At 31.4% G+C, this 19,623-nt stretch overlaps 1 protein-coding gene across 41 annotated transcripts in view; it reads left to right on the top strand.

Moving 5' to 3' along the window:
- Positions 1-19,623, top strand: part of LOC141450533 (uncharacterized) — a 248,211-nt gene that overhangs the window by 209,933 nt on the left and 18,655 nt on the right. For 15 of the 41 annotated variants that reach the window (XR_012456162.1, XM_074121084.1, XM_074121118.1 and 12 more), the window contains 10 exons: positions 1,868-2,008; positions 2,129-2,230; positions 6,581-6,676; positions 6,981-7,055; positions 9,167-9,244; positions 11,835-11,912; positions 16,108-16,200; positions 17,345-17,481; positions 17,556-17,653; positions 17,879-17,950. Coding sequence is in view for 40 of the 41 variants with exons in the window: in XM_074121084.1 (XP_073977185.1) it covers positions 1,868-2,008; positions 2,129-2,230; positions 6,581-6,676; positions 6,981-7,055; positions 9,167-9,244; positions 11,835-11,912; positions 16,108-16,200; positions 17,345-17,481; positions 17,556-17,653; positions 17,879-17,950 (970 nt within the window). In the remaining variant the exon portion in view is untranslated. Of the gene's footprint in view, positions 1-1,867; positions 2,009-2,128; positions 2,231-6,215; positions 6,395-6,580; positions 6,677-6,980; positions 7,056-9,166; positions 9,245-11,834; positions 11,913-16,107; positions 16,201-17,344; positions 17,482-17,555; positions 17,654-17,878; positions 17,951-19,623 lie in introns of those variants that run through there. The other 26 variants (XM_074121108.1, XM_074121104.1, XM_074121115.1 and 23 more) reach the window with 11 other exon arrangements.

Raw genomic sequence — 19,623 nt, 5'->3', positions numbered from 1 at the left:
AGTCAAGAAACTAAAAATTTGCCACAATTCTTTCCCACTTCCCTGTTTGAATAGTTCGAACAATTTTTATAGCAATTTTGGCTAGGCACCTCCCTACTGTACTTTTTTACTATATACTGCGTTTTATTGCTACTTTATTTTTTACTTCCGTTTTATTAAATAATAATTGTTAAAAACTAAAATGGTTACTTTTCCTTCTCCAAAAATTGACATACGAGGAAATTGATAATTTGATATCAGTGAAAAGTCGGTTACGCAACATCCCAGTTTTCTGCATTTACATCCCTCTGTTCGGGGTAGGGTTTTATTAAAAACCAAAAAAATCCTTATGGTCTTGAAGCTCAATAAATGCTCAACTTTTTCTAAAATTAGGTGACTCCTTAATTCATTATTCATTGAAAAAATGCAGTTGAAAATTTTAACAAAAATCATCGAGAACGAATTTTTTTAGGCATTAAAGTAAAAATTGCATTGTTATAAGAAACGTTTTGAGGCTCTGGGTTAAACGGATTTAAAGGAACTTTAATGCTCTTTCGTTAGGAATAAGCAGATTTGTTGTAGGATAAAGGATAGAAAAGTTACGGCCGTTTTTATGACGAAAAACGCGAATATCGTCGGAAAAGTTGAAAATGCAAATATCTTGGACACTATTGAGAATCGGGCCAAAGTGAAGAGAATATTTTTTGTTGCATTTGAGCTACTGAATCTCCTCCTGAAGTTTCGACCTCTCCTCCGTATACACCCTGTATACAAAAAAAAAAATGACTGAAATTGGCATTGTTCTTTCTTCCTTCTGCATTAATGAACCAGTCACAAAAAACTGTTTCTGTTTATAGACAAGCCTCTAAAATCTTTCTTACTTTAATTTGATTTTTTTTGAGTTGATTCTAAACTTCTCATACTTTATTGACTTTTGGTAATTAACCTAAAATGAGAACAAACTTCATGAGGATTTGATCTGAAGTTACTTACTTTTTTTTTTTTTATCTTTAGATCTGTTTATGTACAGTACAAATAACAACTATGTAATATAACATCAAAAGCAATTAATTGTAGAGAGTTGTTCATCTTTTATTGGTGACTGGTTCATTAATCCAAAATGAAGAAAGATTTTAGTCAGAATTTTCCTTTAAAGCAATTAAGTTGTTTTAAATGGAAGACAATACGAGTACTTAGCAATTTAAACCACCACGGTATATACTGAAGTTTAGCTTGGCATAATGCCATTTTTCAGTCCTTCGTATCTTTCTTCCGACCGTGTGAATCGCTATATTTTCAATAGAATGACGTTACTATAATCACAAATATGTTAGAAATATTTTATGTATTTAAGAAGACAATTCGTGAAAAAGGATAAAATTTAGCAAGTTTTTTTACTCCTGCATGGAGTAGACATTCAGGAAGCTCTAGCTAAATTTATGTAGGTAATCTCTGGTCCCACTATCCCCATTAATTTGCATATTTTTTTTTGGAAATTTCAGCATCTTGGGAGGAAATTAAGTAAAGTATTCCTTCCTTCCATTTCTAGCCATTCCCCGTTCTGCTTTATAATCAGTTTTTATAAGCAGATTGTTTTAGAAAAATAAATAAATTTATTCATGAAAACTTTTTTCCTCCATTTTAAGCAGAATGTAATCCATTTAGAACAAAAGATTTGACAATTATTGAATCCATTATCCTCGCCCCTTTTGCTTTTAAATTTCACTAAATCACTAAACTAAGTCATGAGGGTTGAAGCTAGACAATTACAGAATCTATACTTAGCTCTGAAATTTTGCATCTCTTTACAAGCATTATAGTTAATATAGCGTATTACTTTACACCTTTTTATTAATTCTTAAATTAATATGTAAATTATATCTTACAGACTGAATCAGTAGAAACGTCTGTAACAGAAAAGAAAAAGAAGAAGAAAACATCCAACGAATGTGGCGAAGTAACTCTAACTAAATCGAAGAAGACTAAAAAGTCCAAAAAGACGGAAGAAAAAGAAAATCATATCTCGGTTGTAAGTAATAAAAAAAAAGTAAACTAAAATATTTAATAAAAGGTTCTTGTAAATAATGGGAATTTGTTTTTTTGTAAACATAACCTTGTGTGATTTGTTTTAAAATGCTTCTATTAACAGATTACAAATGGCCATGCTCCAGAGGAACAGCGAGAACCTGCATTTTCACCTAATTCAAGTATTGATGATGATGAACTTTCTAATGTTTGTGTTAAAGATTTGGTGAGTGTTATGATATTTTTTTTGTTCATAATTGAATCCACATAAATAAAAAACTTTTCCACGGTCAGTACATGCCGTAGAGTTAAATAGAAATATCAGTATATATATTGAGTATTTGAACTAAACTGGCGATTTATTGGGTTACTCATCCCCTTAGTAAATAACTAAGGGCATAAGGATGAGACTGCACATGGTCGAAGAAGTTAGAAGTTGAGAAGTAGACTCTAGGACCCTGCAGCTGTTCGATAAGTTCGATGAATAGAGAGTCTTGCAGAAGATTTAAAAAGATTGTTAATCCAAAAATATAACGGTTAAACTCGCACGATAATAACTACGATATAAATAATTCATTTTAATTTTCACTTTAGATGATAGTAAATGTGGCAAAGTCTCTCTTACAGCCATTAAACCATGCCTACAAAACCTCTGGCTTTAGAACTGTTTCATAGGAACAATTCGCTTTCCCAGGATGAGAACCCTACATAACTGTGGATTACTTATCTATCACAGGAGATGGATTTTTTTTTTTTCAACTATTGTTGAAAGCAAGAATGGTGTTTTGAAAATATTAATGTTTCAAACTTTTGAAAGTTCTCAGGATGTCCTCTGCCCAATCAAAACACATATATTCGTCCTGTAATAAAATATGTAAGTGAGGTCATAGCCAGAGGCTAGCGATAATTGTTTTTAAAACTAGAGACCTCCGAGAAAAATGCCGCAAAAGAGTGATGAGGCCCGTTTAATAGCTTTGTAAATTCTAGCAGGTGTTGAGCCATTTTATTCTAGAAGACTTTGTCCTGAATCTAGGAGACAAACAATCTAGCCCATAAACAATACTGGCAGGTTTATTTTCGATAAAAACCTTATTGAAAAACTCGATTGAAAAACCAAACCCCACTATTCATTAGATCTCCTGTGACTCCATGCGCTCCGAAAATATTTTGTTTCAAGATCCAGCTGAATAATGACATCCTCTCCATTCAGTATGTAAAAGCTCTCGTAGAAATGATTGGCTTTATATTTATACTGAAGGATCCCAGAAGTGAAAAAGCCAGGGCAGCTTTTTTGTAGCATTGTTCTGATGGCTTCGTGGCCATGAGTGCTGCAACTAGCTGTAACTTCGAAGGAGAAATATGACCCATTGTGAGGCTTTTATCGGATTTTAGCCTTCAACGAGTGATCATCTTATAGTGGAGTCGCATCCGATATTTCGGCGTTCTTTAGGATAAGGCCTGCCAACAATTCTCTAACCAGTGCTTGATGATAATAAATCATAAGGGCAATAAATCATAAAACCATAAATATAAATCATAAATCATAACGGCAAATAACGGTTTTAATCAGTTCTTCCAAAAGTTCTAAGTCTTTTAAAGTTCCCGAGAAACTATTAGGCCGGGACTCTGACCAAGAAAGGAGATATACTTCCCCAATCAATAACGAATTCATTTTAAAAAATAGTGAAAGGTCTGATAGATCATCCTATCAACTATTATTCGAGGAACTCATACAGGACTGCCGCTGAAGAACCCATTCCCGGCAGTCGGCCAAGATCAGCCGGAGTGGCTGCTTACCGCCTGTGTGTCGCATGGAGTCACTGACTCCGGGATATGTCCTCCGAGCCTCGACGGTAGAATGGACACTGATTTCCACCTTTCATCGGAGTCATCAGGCTCTCAAAAAAAAAATAAAACATATTTCTTCACCTTACCGGGGTCTAGCGGCGCAAATGACCAATTTTCCGTGGTGGGCAAGTCGGTTTTGAAAATGGCAGTTTTCAAAAGACACTAAATAATTTAAAATCGGTCCGTAATTGTTATAAAATAAACTGCTCCACAAAAAAAGTGGCGCACTTTGAAAAAAGCGTTTATTTTTTGTTTTATCACATTTTGGGCAAAGATTATTAGTTTTAATTATTTTCATAAACTGTCAGGGAACAATTAATTGAATCAAGGCCCTAAGTTTCTTGTAAAGAGAAGCAATTCCTCGTTTAATCCCCTTCGGTCTTTTTGTGTAAACAACAACATGAACTTTACCTCAACAGTAAATAAATTTATTGACCTCTACAGTTGCGTTTCGACTTTTTTCAAGCTGAAAGCATTGCAAACTCTCAAGTGGCTCGTATTATTGCATTAGTTGAGGATGGACAGAGTCTGCGGTACGCAGCACGAACGTTAGGGTTGCCTGAGACCACCGTCCGTAGAGCCATCCATCGTTACCGGGAGACAGGCCTCTGCACTCGCAGACAAGGTTCGGGTCTACCAAGAGCCACAGAAGCACTTGATGACCGATTTATTAGAATTCACACTCTGAGAAATCGTACATCAACTGCTTCTGAAACAGCTCAAACACTGCTTACTGTTCGTGGAGTTTCAGTCAGTGCCGAAACTGTACGAAGAAGGTTCGCTGAAATGAATTTACGCTCCAGGAAGCAAGCCATAGGACCATTGCTCACCGTAGATCATCGGAGAGCCCGTCTAGAGTTCGCTAGGGAACACCGCAACTGGTCTGAGAACGATTGGAGAAACGTTCTCTTTTCAGACGAGTCCCGTTTTGCTCTCTATGCACCTGATGGGAGGCGACGAGTTTACCGAAGGCCTGGGAAGTGCTACGCTCCGTGCAATATTTCTGGTAGATTACCATTCGGAGGTGGATCAGTGATGGTGTGGGCTGGGATTTCTATGGAGGCTAAGACTGAGCCCCACGTGTTCAACAGGGCAATCTTGAACGCACATTTGTATGTGAGGAAAATTTTGCAGCAATATGTGATACCCTATGCACCATTTATTGGGGATAATTTTATTTTTATGCGAGATAATGCCCGACCACACACTGCCGCCTGTGTTGTTCAATATCTACAGGATACTAGCATTCGTGTTTTGAGGTGGCCAGCACGCAGCCCGGATTTAAATCCAATTGAACATCTTTGGGATGAGCTGGGTAGGCGATTAAGATGGAGAAATAATCCTCCCAGGAGCTTAGAAGAGTTGCGAAGTACTCTGGTGGAGATATGGGAGGAATGAACACAAGATTTCGTGAGAAATTTAATAAGGAGTATGCCGAGGAGATTGGATGCAGTAATGCGAGCAATACACGTTACTAAAATTCTTTTTCTCTTTTTTAATCGGAAGAAATACATTTTTTTTTCAAACTCATTTTTTGCCGAGAAGTACTTTTTTTGTTAAATTAAAGGTTTCCATTTCTTTTAGATCATTTCTTATTTTATTTTAGCCTTCCCGTAACTTTATACTTCTTATATTTGCTAACTAAAATAAAATGTAGAATAAAAAAGTTACAGAGAAAAAAAAATAACGCATTTTTAAAGTGCGCCACTTTTTTTTGTGGAGCAGTGTATATTTCTTTTTCTTTTTTGTTAATTTTGATTATGAATTTTAATCTAAAAATTGTTGATGAAACTTTGAAGTTTGCAATAATTTTGTATACAGTTTCAGCAAAATAAAATAATAAATGATGGTAATATGCTTGATTGTCTATGATAGTGTATAGAATAACAAGAGTTCATTAAAATTTATGGATGTTATATAAAAAATATGTCGGTAAACAATTAAATCCAACAGCTCTTACAGCCATACACCTGCGTCAACGTAGGACAAATTGAACAATTTTTTACTTCAAAGTTACTCATGTTAAAATTAATTAAAGATTTCTAACGATTAAGGTTATGATCTGTCAAGCTGAAGAATTTTGTATAAAAAGTGTGAAAACTACTGTTCTAGATCAATTGACACAAACCGTGTGAAGTTATAACAAATATTCCCATTTATTTGAAAAGAATATGTAAGAAAAGTTAGTAAAATTGACAATAAACAAACTGTCCTTCGTGGGAGTTTATAAATAAAAAATACAAACATGGCAAGTTGAAATGTTATGCAACACTTTTCCATGTCTTCTCTTTTGTATTTAGTATTTTTGAAACTAGAAGTAGGGGAATGTATTCGTTTTTCTATCAGCAGTATGATAATAACACCTGTTATCAACAGACCCCTCTGATAAAGTACATTCCTATAATTTTTATTATTAAAAATAATATACACAGTTGATAAATTGGCGAACCGCCTTCAGCTTTGGAATATGTTTTCATTATTATCTGCTTACCATTATGTGCGTAAAAGTTTAACAACAATTAATGTCATCGATGAAGATGAGGTAGTGTTTTAATCATTTTTCCCACTTTTTTTTTTTCCAATTATTTTAAAAAAAGAAGTGTGAGCATGTGGTTTTGTTATTTCTTTTAATTAAATAGTGACTGATTTCTTTTGATTACTTTTTGTTTGAAGTTATGGTTGCGATAGTGCATGTTTATATGTTTTGTGTTATTTCCTTTGGAATTAGAAATTAACGTACGTGAACGAGGCGAACAAATCATATTCGGAATCTAAGAAGCCTTCAGAAATACCTGTACCTCCGCCAGTACCGATCAGGGAATTAGTAAGCCATATTTTCATTAAGTTCTAAAATTTTAATTATATACATATTTAAACTAAATACAATCTTAGTTTCCTTTCTTTTCTTAAATTTCATTTTCATGGAATGCATGTGAATTCCAACTTTTTCTCTCTACATATTTTATAAACATTCTTTAAATCAATTATTAGAATTTTTAATTTCTAAAATCTTCTGTAAAGAAAGTGAAGTAAACAACTAAATTTTGTATCATTTACTTTTGAATTTGCTTGATTAAAAACGCATGTAGTGGCTTTATCTTTTTATTATTTGAATTGTAACATTACAGACTCGCAGTTTTGGGGACATACATAAAGCATGCGAACATGCTGAATTGAGCGAATCAAATAGAAATGACCCTTTGGTAAGTTATCTAACTGCAATAAAAAACAGTATGTAGTAAATAAAAATCTAGCAAAACGGTCGGTATTATTATTCTTTCCATTGTTTTGTATCATCTAAAATAGAACATAAACGGCCTTGATTTTTTTTCTTTTTTTTTTGTTTCAGATAATATAAATTTGTCGCGACTAAATTTCTTATCTTTTTTTTATCAAAGATAATAATTAATTAATGTTAATAAAATTATTTACTGTAACAGCAACAATCATCTCAGGCTATCTCTTAGCTTCTTCTCTAGCTTGTGTCTTGCCTGCGTCTTCGCGACACCCTAAACTGTAACTTAATATCTTCTAAATCAGACAGAATCATTATAATTACTAATGTTTGACTTAACTGACAGATTGAGCGCAAATAAAATCTGCCATTAACGATTTTTGGACTCTTATCGACAGTACTTAATCTAAGTACCGATTAAAAGGTATTAAATTGCAAAAGACTAAATTGAAAAGTGACTGATCTCTCTAGTAAGTAAACGAGTTCCAAAATACGATGAAGGTCTGACTAAACTTGAACATTGTCCGAAAGCTTTGTTGAAATCCAAGAATGCATTTTGGCCTTTAAAATTTAAAAAATTCAGAAAATACCAAGATATTCGTTGATGACTTTTATGCCCCTATAATTGTATATAAATGGGGTCTGCTCCTATACAGCATCTTAAGAAAATGCTCATATGAAACCTTCAACGGAAAACATTATAGTTAAAGAGACTCTCGACTTTCAATTGTGCACTGTTTCTTCTGGAAGAAGGGATTAGGGTTTGACTCGTTGAACGCATTTACATAATATCGGACCCTTGGGATGAGGGATTCATTCTGAGAAATTAAAGAAATGTTTTTAAGTATTTTTACGTAGCAGGGAACATTTGGTTGTTTCGTAAGTTAAGATAGAAGTGGTCTCAGCAGAGCGTTTTTAAGCTTAGTGTTCTTGGCAACTTTGCTTAAGCTCGGCGAACGTACATTCAAAGTAGTGACGACCAACTAAAAAACTTAGCAATTTTAGGGTAGGCCGATAAGTATCCTATTCTGAAATTATTTGGAATCAATTTTGGCTTTTTTATGAGCTTTCAATAATGGTCTGGAAAGGCTGAATATTTTATTACCTCAAGGAACCTAGAAGGGTTTTTTTAGAAGACATTTCTAATTATTATTGCCCTTCAGTTGGAACCACGAAAGTTGGAAAGTGATTTGTTCTACTATTCACTTCTGGCCTCAAAAACCAAATTTATACTAGCAGTACCCTATATTTATTAGTAGCATTTTACGAAATGTAACTTGCCAGAAAATCTTAGACAAACTTAAGACCAAATATTCTTCTCCAAAGACTTGATATTGTTGCAATTAAAATGTTAAGTCCGGAAAGTCTTAATTTGGAGCATTAGATATTGTTTAAGTTGGAGGTTCACCAATTTTAATAAAAAATCCTGAAAGAGATCAGTTTCTAAAACCTACCAGCTGAATTCAAAAGCAAATGGAATAACCATTTGTTTCCTCTTCCCAAAACGGCGGAAACGGTTACCCAAAAAATGTGATCAATTTAACTGAACCAAATGAAGAAAGACTTACATTTCTTTGTTCTCGAGGTTGTCTTGTAAATTTTGATTTGAATCTTAGATTCAATGTCATTTTGAAGGTCAGTAAAACGCTGTTATTAAATCATAGGACACCACAGCTGAAAATTAGGTGATTGCTAAATTGCATTATACTTAGATTCTCGAAAAACAGTAGCTAATACTGTAATTAAATTTAGTTTCTAAATAAATAAAATTAAACCTACATATCAAAACTTATAAAACATCAATAGTTGGTGCAGTTTCGTTGCAAGAAGCGGGCAGACAAAAATTTTTAAAAGTAATTGTAAATTATGTAACACAATATGCCATTAAATATTTTTAATGAAAGTTTCCGTCACTTATAAAAGCAATTATTTTAAAAGCTTTTTTTAAAAAAAATAATAATAAAATAAATAATAGTTACAAAAACTAAATTCATTCAGCTATTAACTATTTCTTCATTAACTTTATATATTGAAGAAAATGTTTACTGTAAATTGATTTATAACTTTAAGTTGTGTTAGCGGGCTCAATCATTGGGCGATTTGACAAGGATTGACAAGCAACCGCCCATCTATACCGGGGTCAACGTCAAGGAATTGGTAAGAGAAAATTAACTTTAAAAAAAAAAAAAAAAAACAATGGTGGCTGGGAACCAAAATAAGAAAAATGAACACACAAAAATGTTGAATCTTTGTCAATGTTTAGAATTAGTAGTTTCATAAAAAAATTTAACATGATTATTTTCATAAACAATACAAATTACTTTTAGCAGCATTTTCATGTTTGCCAGTAACTGTAGTTTATATATTAATAAAGAAATTTAGCATGGTAGGAAAATATCATGTTTAATCATCTTTCATTTAAAAAAGTGTGGCTCTTTTATGTGAAAAATAAATTGTAAAACCATTAAAAGGTTTCATTAACGACTTAATAACAATCACAATATTATTGACATTTCCCATTTGGGAAAAGTTTACGAATATTGACAACTTAACCCAAAATATTTAAAAATGCTTATTATCAAACTTTATTGTTTTCTTTAAACGCGAAGGTTTATCTATTTCTTGTGGAACTACCATTTGTTGAATTTTTCCTGTTTTGTTTAAATTTATTTTTCTACTTTAATATGTTGATCCTTCTATAATATACTTTGCTTACAAAGCATTAAATCTTCAGCGTCGGCTTGTACGGCCAAACGCCAAAGCAAAATACAAAAAAAAAAATTCAACTCTGTATACAAATGGCAAGGCTAAGTTTTATTGGTAGGCAAATTACCACAAGTCGTTGTCAGTCGTGAAGCTATTTTGTTTTGGCCTTTAAACTAGGTCCGTATGCAACTGAAGCTGCTTCTTTTTCTTACAAAGCTGTAAGATCTGACTCCGAAAGCAAATTTGCTTTTCTAGCTACCGACATAACTGGTATATTTTTAATTTGATATAATCATCGTATTAGTTGTTGCGATTTTCTTGAAAAATGGTAATTTTGAGGTTTTTAGATCATTGATGTATAATTGAATATGCCCATCACTTTTGTTAAAAACATTTTTTTTAAACGATTGATTTGAGAAATTTTGGCATTCCTCAAATTCGTTTTTTTTATTACGAACCTTAACCTTGCACTTAAATGTATCTATCACTAACTTCTTTTCAAAATTTCGAGATTGAAGAAAATCAATTAATTTGATGTGATTTTTCACATTTTCCAATTTGTTACGCATTAAAATCTCTCTTAAGCGGCACTTCAGTGGAATCTTAACTTTTCCTCTGGAACTCAAAAGATTTTGTTTTGAAATCAGTATTTGTGGAAAATTAATTTAGTTAATTTGTGAACTTTGAGGTTCATTTCAGAAATTCCGAATTATGTAAAATTTAAAAAACCGCTTCTTTGAGATTTTACCGAAATCTTTGAACTCTAATATAGTTTTTAAAAAAAAGTGAGAAGAATATTTTGTCTTGGGCTATTGCTCTAAAAGAAGTTTTCTCGGCCAGCGGTGCTTTACTGCAGCATTTCCCAAACGTTAGGAGCGCGCATACTACTCGAGAGTCACGAAAAATGATTGATAATGGCGCATCATTATTTAGACAGGGAAAATATGGAAAAACGTATTTGTATGTTGCAAATAAGAAGATAAAAAAACGTTTGATCTACATTACAAATAACTGTGCATTAACAAATAAAAAAAGTAACTCCAAAAAGTTAATGGAAGCCGCACGAGGGCAGCAGTAAAATGAAGGAAAAGAAACACAAACTAAAAGGATAGGGAATAATGTTTCAGTCAATGTTTATCAAAGTCCCAGAAATTTAACTTTAAAGCAGCCATGAATTTATCGCTGAAAAATTTGGTCCCCTGATTGTTTTCTCCTTACAAAAACAACATTGTCAGATTTTGGATAAACTTCAGGAAAGAAAGCAACCATTATCTATCTACATTTAAAATCTACTTTTCGATTACTATTGCTATTTACCAATGTTAAGAGAACATATTCCTCTTACGTGTAAAAGTAATAAAGCTGTTGAAAAGAATTTTTAATGTATATGCATTTTATAATTATATAACATTATATTCATGTATAATGTACTTTTTATTTCTTAGCAGATACAAAATTTTGTTCTCAAACGAGACTTTTCTCGAATTATTTTCGGAGCAAAGGATTTAAAAAATATGATTAGTGATGTATCGAAATTAAAAAGATTAGTAACCGTTGCTCTACAATATCGATTTAACTCGACATTCATTAGTCTTAACTTTTTTAACAAACCGTCTTTTAACAAAAAGTTGTAAAATTTCTTGGGTGGAATAAATTTTTTTGTTTGATTTAAAAGAAAAATCATATAAAGCCTAGTCTTTTTTTTCTCCCTATTAATTAATAAATTGGAACTGTAACCTTAGCGTTTGAGCGAAAGCTATTTATAGTCAGAATATTTTATAGGCAGAAATGCCAATGAAATAGTAATCCAAAACTGAATAAAGTCAGACTAAATCAAAGTATTTATAGAAATCAATATTTCCATAGAATTTCGGGTTGAAATTATTACTTCCTAAAGTTTGCCTTCCTTATTAAAATACTAAATAAAAACTAATCAATAATCTATATAAGATTCTCACACTTTTTTAAACTAAACAATGTTACTAATAAATTATTTAGTTGAAATAATTGCATGGCCTCTTTAACTGTAAATGCATGGTAGGCGGCCAGCTACTGGAAGGCAGTTTCAATAGAAAACAATCTCGACATACCAAATTCACCTAGGTCCAGTCATCTTTATGTAAGTACCTAACTTGTGCTATGGCATGTACCTTTATTAATTACACCGCTATTAGCTACTAGCACTACGTTCTTTCTTCTTGTATTTAACTAAATTGTCTTTCTGTAACTGGTATTTTTTTTATGTAACTGGTAGTACGTTAATGTTTCTATGTTTTGGAGACGTAATATTTTATTATAATGATAGATGTTTATAAAATTACTTATTTTCCCAATTCTTAAACCAATTATTCAAATTTAATCTTTGGATCGTTACTAGTATAAAAAATAATTATAACTAATTTTAAATTATTCTCTTACCTTACTGTCAAAAGCATTTATACCACCATTAGACTTATTCGTAAGATAAAGTACTGATGGTCTTTGATGGTAATTATTGAAAAATTTGAGTTCTAGTTCTAGCATTTATTTTCACTTAAAATGAACGGTGCTTACTTGCAAAACTCTGTCTTTTTCGATTTTTTGTTTCAATTTTGTAAACCCCAAAGTAAAAAAAAATAAATAAAATAAGTATACTGTTTAAATTTGTACTTAATACTGTAAAATTAATGCTTAAAATTTGTACTTTTTTTTTACTATTTACAGTATTTATTTGCTAAAAATAATAAAAACCACTATAATATAGATCACCATAACGTCGTATAAAAGTCTATGTTCATATCTCTTCCAAATTTTAAGGTTCATACATCTGCTTGAAATGTGCCCGTCTTTTAACACTTAAGTCTTAAAGCCTGACACGAACAAAGAGGCATGGATTGCCCTATGGTCCTTTCTAATCTGTCTGTTATTAAAATAATGTTCATATGTAATTCACAAAATCTTTTCAAATGAATCAAACGAATTACCTTGCTATTATAATCTTTTGTTTTTTACAAAAAGAAGCCAATGCTTCTGTTTAAAGCTTTTGACCAACCTCATTGGCCACAACATACTTTTTGGTCTGTATTGGCGGCAGCTCAAGAAGATTTGCAAAGCTGCTCTTTTTGGCACTTAGAAATGACCTAGAGATAAATGACCAATAAGTAAGTGTTCTAGAATCATGAAACATTTGCGAAAGTGAACTGAAAAAGGATGTCTCCTAAGCTGATTACAAAATATCATAATTAATTTTGTCTGAAATCTCGCCTCCCCATTTTCAACTGGCTTCTGACAGTTATCTTCATCAGCGTAATCCTCCAGTAAAAGCCTTCTTAGTCAGCTAATTAAGATCTATTATTATTTGTCTACCGTAATCATCTATTTACTTATATCTACCTGTATTTATCAAGATGTGTATGTTTACCATTTTCTATCTGTATTTATCAATATTGATCTATCAGGCATCTACGTATATCTAACAGTATCTATCTCTCTTATCTATCTAGATCTATCATCTACATTTATATAAATATCACAATTTATAATCATTCATTAGCCCTCTTTGTTTACTATTTGAAATTAAACTCCTGTACTTGTGACTTTCTGAAAATGTACATAGGCTGCTTCATAGTCAAATTTGAAATCCTCTGCCCTTTGCTAAACTTCTGCAAACTTTGACCCTGCAACATTTGATGTACTTGCACCTTTTTTTAAAAGAAATACTCACCAATTATATTTTTTTTTACACTTTAATTTAATTCACTTTTATTTCAGTATAATCACTTGGCACTCGAAAATGTTTTTGAATAGTAAATTCTGAAATCGTTCAGAATTAAAAACAGTACAGTTGTCAGAAATTACTTTATAGGAAATTGCACAGAAGCCAATTCAAATCTTAATATGTTGGAAAGTTATACGTACAAAGAGAACTTAATTATAAACCAGTTCATTTTTTTGCTGTCTAATATCGGTCAAATTTACGTAAAATTTTAATACTCATCTCTTGAAGTTATGGTGTTAAATTAAAATGTAGTTAAGTAATATCTGATTGAAAAAAAATCTTTTTGCTATGACAACCTTGTTATGGAGAATCATCTCTTATAAAAAACAAGACTGTCTGGTAATCATGTAATTTAGCCCTAATTATTGTCATAAGCTACAGCTTTCATTGGATAGCAGCTGTAAATCCCCTTAAGGTTAGTTTTAAATAAAAAACCTACAGTAAAAAAAGCAACTCTAGAATTACTGTCATAAATTTCAGCCCTCTACACTTTCATTCCAAGTTGCTATTTATGAAAAGAGCATCTCTTAAAGAGAGGTAGAAATATTGCATTACGCATTGATAGAATATTAGACGATTCAAATCTTTTTGCTACAAAACTAAATTAAATAAATAATTACGTAAATGAAATTATTAAAAATTCGACATCTGTTGTTTAAAAAAAAATTAAAAAAAGTTACCAATTAAGAACTGTAAAATGGATTTATGGCTTAGGCCTACTCATTAAACTACAACAGATAAACAGATGGAGAGACAAGACAATAGGAAAGGAAATGAATTGGTCGAGGATGTTGACGACAGGCAAATCATGGAGAAATTGTTGTTTGATTCTGTTAGAAGAGTGAGTCTAACGAACTGGCCGAATAGGACAGTAAATTTGACTGCGAGGAACGAAGAAGAAGACTGCTGCGAGGACGGCTGATGCACCATAGAAATGATGTTCTGAAGGAAGAGATGCCAGTCGAGTTCTTAGTACCTGAAGAAGTGAACTATACGTTAGCAACTTGAGAAAAGTCAGATCACAAGAAGAGAAAGAAACCAGAGATTTAATTTCTTCTTTTCAATTGAAAGCATGACCTTATTCTCTTAGTTGCAAGCTAGTGAGATATTTTTATGAATTATTAGTTATTCGACATCATTAAATGTATAATAGTCGGATAAACTTTAAAGAACTGCCAAACTTATCCTGTTGTAATGAATTTGAATCCTGTGTGGTTGGCTTGTGAAAATAACTTTGAAGGGAAGCCTTCCACTTTTCAGACTGCACTACGAAAAAGATAGATGGGTTCTAAGAAGGTTTATTAGGATGTAAAAGCGTCAAAAAAGTATTAACTATTTACTTGGGTACTCGTTGACTTAACCACAACCTTTATTTGGGTTCCTAGTGGTAAACAAGAAATTAAACAATATTCATTTTAGTACTTCCCCTTTAGAGCATTAAGAAAAATGATCCCCATTTTTGGCAATTAAAGATGGTGGTTGGGGAAATATTTGTTTTCTTAAGTCAACGAGTACACAAGTATACATCCCAATAAACCTCCTTTTAGAAACTCTGCATCTTCTGCCCACCGACTTACTCCATAACTTTAAGAAGTTTTTTTTAAATAAAATCCGTGATCTTCCCAAAATTGTTAATATAACCCACAAATAACACTTGGAAATCAATCTATTAAAATCGTCTAAAGAAGCATAGTAATAAAAATGCCAGAAAAATCATGAAAAAAAAAAAATTATGAAACCCAAAATAACTCATTTCATTCAAATATTTCTGGATGTCTTGCTTCGTTCACTTTGCTAAGCTTTACCCGTTTGTGAAATTAAGCAAAACGGCGGATCGATTAGGGTTTGAGTGGGAGTAGACCTCTTCCAGTTGGTTAATATTTTTTTGATCGCTTTACAAACACATCCTTTGTTAAATTACATCTTAACCTTTAAAATATACATAAGTCAGGTTCAAGTTTAGAAAATTCTCCAGATAACAATGAAGAAAACGATCATTTGACACCAATGCTTGGCATTATTTTTGTGCGTGTGCAAAAGTGGACTGGTTGTTTTTGAAGGAATTTGAAGTTGTAGCTCATTACAACACATGTAATTTGGCTGAATTGTCAGGAATAAATTTTCAAAGAAAGTCGTTAAATATTAATAAATAATATGGATGGCCTGTAACGATTTGTGGAGCCTTCGTAAAAAAAAAGAAAGAATGAACAGAGGGATTATGTTATGGCATATTTCTTAGATAATTTTGACTGACCAGCTAAAACAAATAACATTTTTTACGTGTTTCGTCTCAATCTTTTTCTTTCTTTTACACCTGATAAGAGGAAGTATTGCTATAGTGTCAAATTTTTGAAATTTAATTTTCATTAAGCGATTAAAGAAAAAATAAATCGTGTAAATATTTCAAATTCTTGTTTTACTTAAGAAAACAATCATTTGGTGTGCGTTTAAATCATTAATTAATGTTGGAAATAGCTTTTAATCATCAGACGATGGACATTTATTTGAAGATTTATTAAAAAATAGTTTTAACACTTTTTTTTTTTGTTTTTTTTAGAAATCCAGCTTCAGCAAATTTGATCAGCTGAGTAAAAAAGTTCTACATGTCAGATCATCAGATCCAGCAAAAGCTTCAAAAACATTTAATCAGGTAAATGTTGACTCATGAAGTGAAAATATGTTGCCAAAAATAGTGCAATTAGATTTAAAAGTTACAGAAAAATGCTATATAGAGCATGAGAGAGTTCATGCGAAGGCATATAATTTTCAGAATGTAAGTGTTATTATAATACCCTATTATATTACTATGTATTAAAATAATATAATTTATGATTTTGTTTAATGAACATTGCGTTCATATTATAGTTGTAATGTACATATAACTTGTCTTAGTATAGTTAGTACGATGATAATCACTACTTATTGTGGATTTTAAGAAGGAAAAGTATGGAAAAAATGTTCAAATCTCTATGTAGATAACTATAAATAGATGAAACTTCCTTGGAAATTATAAATTTACTGCTGCTGAACTGGAAAGTTCTGAAAGTGGTGTATTCCAAGCTTGCAGCTTTCTGTTTTAATACAATTGCTTTTAATCACTCTATTTTTAAATGGTTGGTTTTTTTACTAATTTGTCTGGGCCCCGTTTATGCTTTTTAAAAATTATTACATTTACTATTAATAATAATCAAAATATTTTTTTGTTATTACAAACAATGTATCAGTATGTTCATTGTAGAACACCGTGTGCATTATCTTGATGCATTGTGCCGGCATAACCTGTCAGTATGGATTCTCGAAATGTGCACTATAACCGTAGTAAACATTCAAATTTAGTTCGGTTCCTCATGATGAAAGTGCCGCAAGATATAAGAGAAATAACACAAAAAAAGGTGTTAGACACTTAGAGAATTCAGGAACAAGAATCCAGTAATTATAATATGAAATCTCATAAACGATCTGAAAAAAAAGTGCTGTTAATCTTAAGTAGATTTTTATTTGAAGAGATCAAGGTTATTAATTTAAGGTAATTTTTCTATTTAATTATTAAGTTTGTTGTAACCAGTTGAATGAATTTATTTTACTGTCACAAATGGTAAATTCGAAATTTCTGGACGTGTTTCATCGCTGCTTATTTTAACATGAAGCAATTGAAAAATATTACACATTAAGAACATTTTTAGTATGTATAATCTATTCTTCTGCTTCATAAATTTAATTATTAATTTGCTTTATTTTACATTTACAAAAAAATTAACTATTTGCAATTGAAACGAACGTTTTATAATTATCAGACTAGCCCAGACGGAACCGGGACGTCAACCTGTAAGGCCTGTGACAAGACGGTTTTCGCAATGGAACAGATAAAAGCTGAACGGGCTGTCTGGCACAAAAATTGTTTCAGATGTCATACATGCAAAAAGCAGTTGACGTAAGTATTATGTTGTATTATACAATTGGTTGACCTATTAAATTGTGGAATACATTTTTATTTATTTCTTTCAGAGTTGATATTTATAGCAGCCATGAAGGGGAATTATACTGTAAACCACATTTCAAGGAATTATTTAAACCTAAAGTTATAGTTGACGATGAAGAACCAGGTATTGTACATTCAAGTTTGCTTAATTTTAAGTAATTTCAGCAAGGTCTTCTCTTTTACTTGTATCTTACTTTTATAACTTCTTAAATTGATAATTTTTTAAAAATCTTAATAAGCAATAAACCTCCAATTCTTAAATCCTTTATTATAAATTCAATCAAGAACTTAAGTATTATTAAGAAATTCATTTATATAACGTAGAAGTAAATAATAATTTATTTCTTAGTGAGACGTCGCAAACCTGAAATGATAATAAGGGAAAACCAACCAGTGGAATTACCCCCTGAAGTTGTCAGAGGTATTCAGAAATAAAGAGTATAAAGCCCTAAGATTTGATATCACTCAGCCTAGCACATTTAACACAAAAGAGATAAAATACATTTATATGCAAAAATCCCGTTTAAAAAAAGCGAAAACTAATGAGTATTAAAGAACAGCTCAATGCTTATTAATAGGTCCTTCGCAAAACAAAATAATTTTCATTAAATGCAATGCATGTATTTATCAAAACATTAATATTGTTTGTTCATTTTTGTTATTTAATCTCAAATTGCTAATGCTTATTGGATTAAATAATTTATATTAATATCTAATATTTGATCTTAACTCGTTTAAACTTTCTCTTACTGCTCAGAGAAGGAAAACTGGATTTTGAAATTTAGTCACCTAAAATTTAATAGTTTCGAGACCCCGAGAATTGGTTTTACAGAAATAATTTTGTTTAAGAGAGAACGCTAATAAATGCGAAGACATCTTTTATTATTATTATTCCTAATGATTGGAAATATTGGAGTGTTCAGTTTAAGGGCTGTCCATTAAACGACTAATACTAAATAAAATGATTGAATTACAATATTTTCCCGAAAAAATCAGTAGAAAAGTCTCAGTTCGATTTTTTGAAGAGCTAGCATATAAGCCCTGATCTCCAATAAAATAAAAATGTCTTCAAACATACGGTCACATTATGTACGTTCACTGCAATACACAGCGGACGATAAAAGTCTCTAAATGTAGAGTGAAATAAGAAGAAGACACACCTATAAAATAAGCCCTTTTGCTTTTTTGAAGCCTAAATTTAGTTTAAATTCGATCTTATTTTTAATAACTAAAATAGGTCTAACAAAATACTGATGGGTCGCAGTAGGAAATGAGGTTTTTTGATAAATTTATTTTTTGGTGTTCACGATATGTTTGTTGATGGCTTCTTCATTTTTTAGGTAAAAGAAATTAGTTTGGCATTCTGGTGATCTTATTTTATGTTTTGAGATATTTCTGTACAATTTTTTTTGCATGTCAAGTAAGTACCATTGATGATGTTTATAAAGTAGGATGTGTTGAAGATTTTTTTCTTTTTACTGTACTTGAGAAATATTTGTCTTTTTTAATTGGAGATCATTGATGGACAGTCTTAGTTGGTAGGGGAATTATTATTATGGAAACAATCTGTTTAAGTTTTAATTACAAGTAGAATGTATACATTTCATAATTTTGCCTTCATTGACAATGTTCTTGTGCATATTCTTCAGTGTAGAGATGGTAACAAGAACATTTTACATATCTTGGTTCTGATTTACAATAAACTTTTGAGGTGACCACATCTTTGGCAACGTTTTACTTGAGTTACACCTTAGGATTTTTATTTAGGATCTTACTTAGCTGCTTGAAACAAAAATTTCTGTATTATCAGCAGTGACTATCCTTATGGTGTTGGTAATTGCTATCTGTTTTTCAGCGTTTTATTCGCACAATACATTTTGATTTGAGAGGATTTTACTTCTAACATTTCTGGGTCTTTCGAACAAAAAAGGCACGCCAGTGATATCAACAGTGAGTTTCATTATTTTCATTATTAGGCAACTGGCAGAGTAGTATTATTGTTATTTTCATAATTATTTTTATTGACTCTCTGAAGTCGCACGCATCTGTAGATAATGGTTTACATAACTGTTTGAGAATTGTTTTAGTTCGAAG

Source organism: Rhodnius prolixus, unplaced genomic scaffold (assembly GCF_049639745.1).
Source record: "Rhodnius prolixus isolate KJV_2025 unplaced genomic scaffold, Rpr scaffold_2, whole genome shotgun sequence".
NCBI classification, from domain to species: domain Eukaryota; kingdom Metazoa; phylum Arthropoda; class Insecta; order Hemiptera; family Reduviidae; genus Rhodnius; species Rhodnius prolixus.
This window is presented reverse-complemented; position numbering and strand designations above follow the sequence as displayed.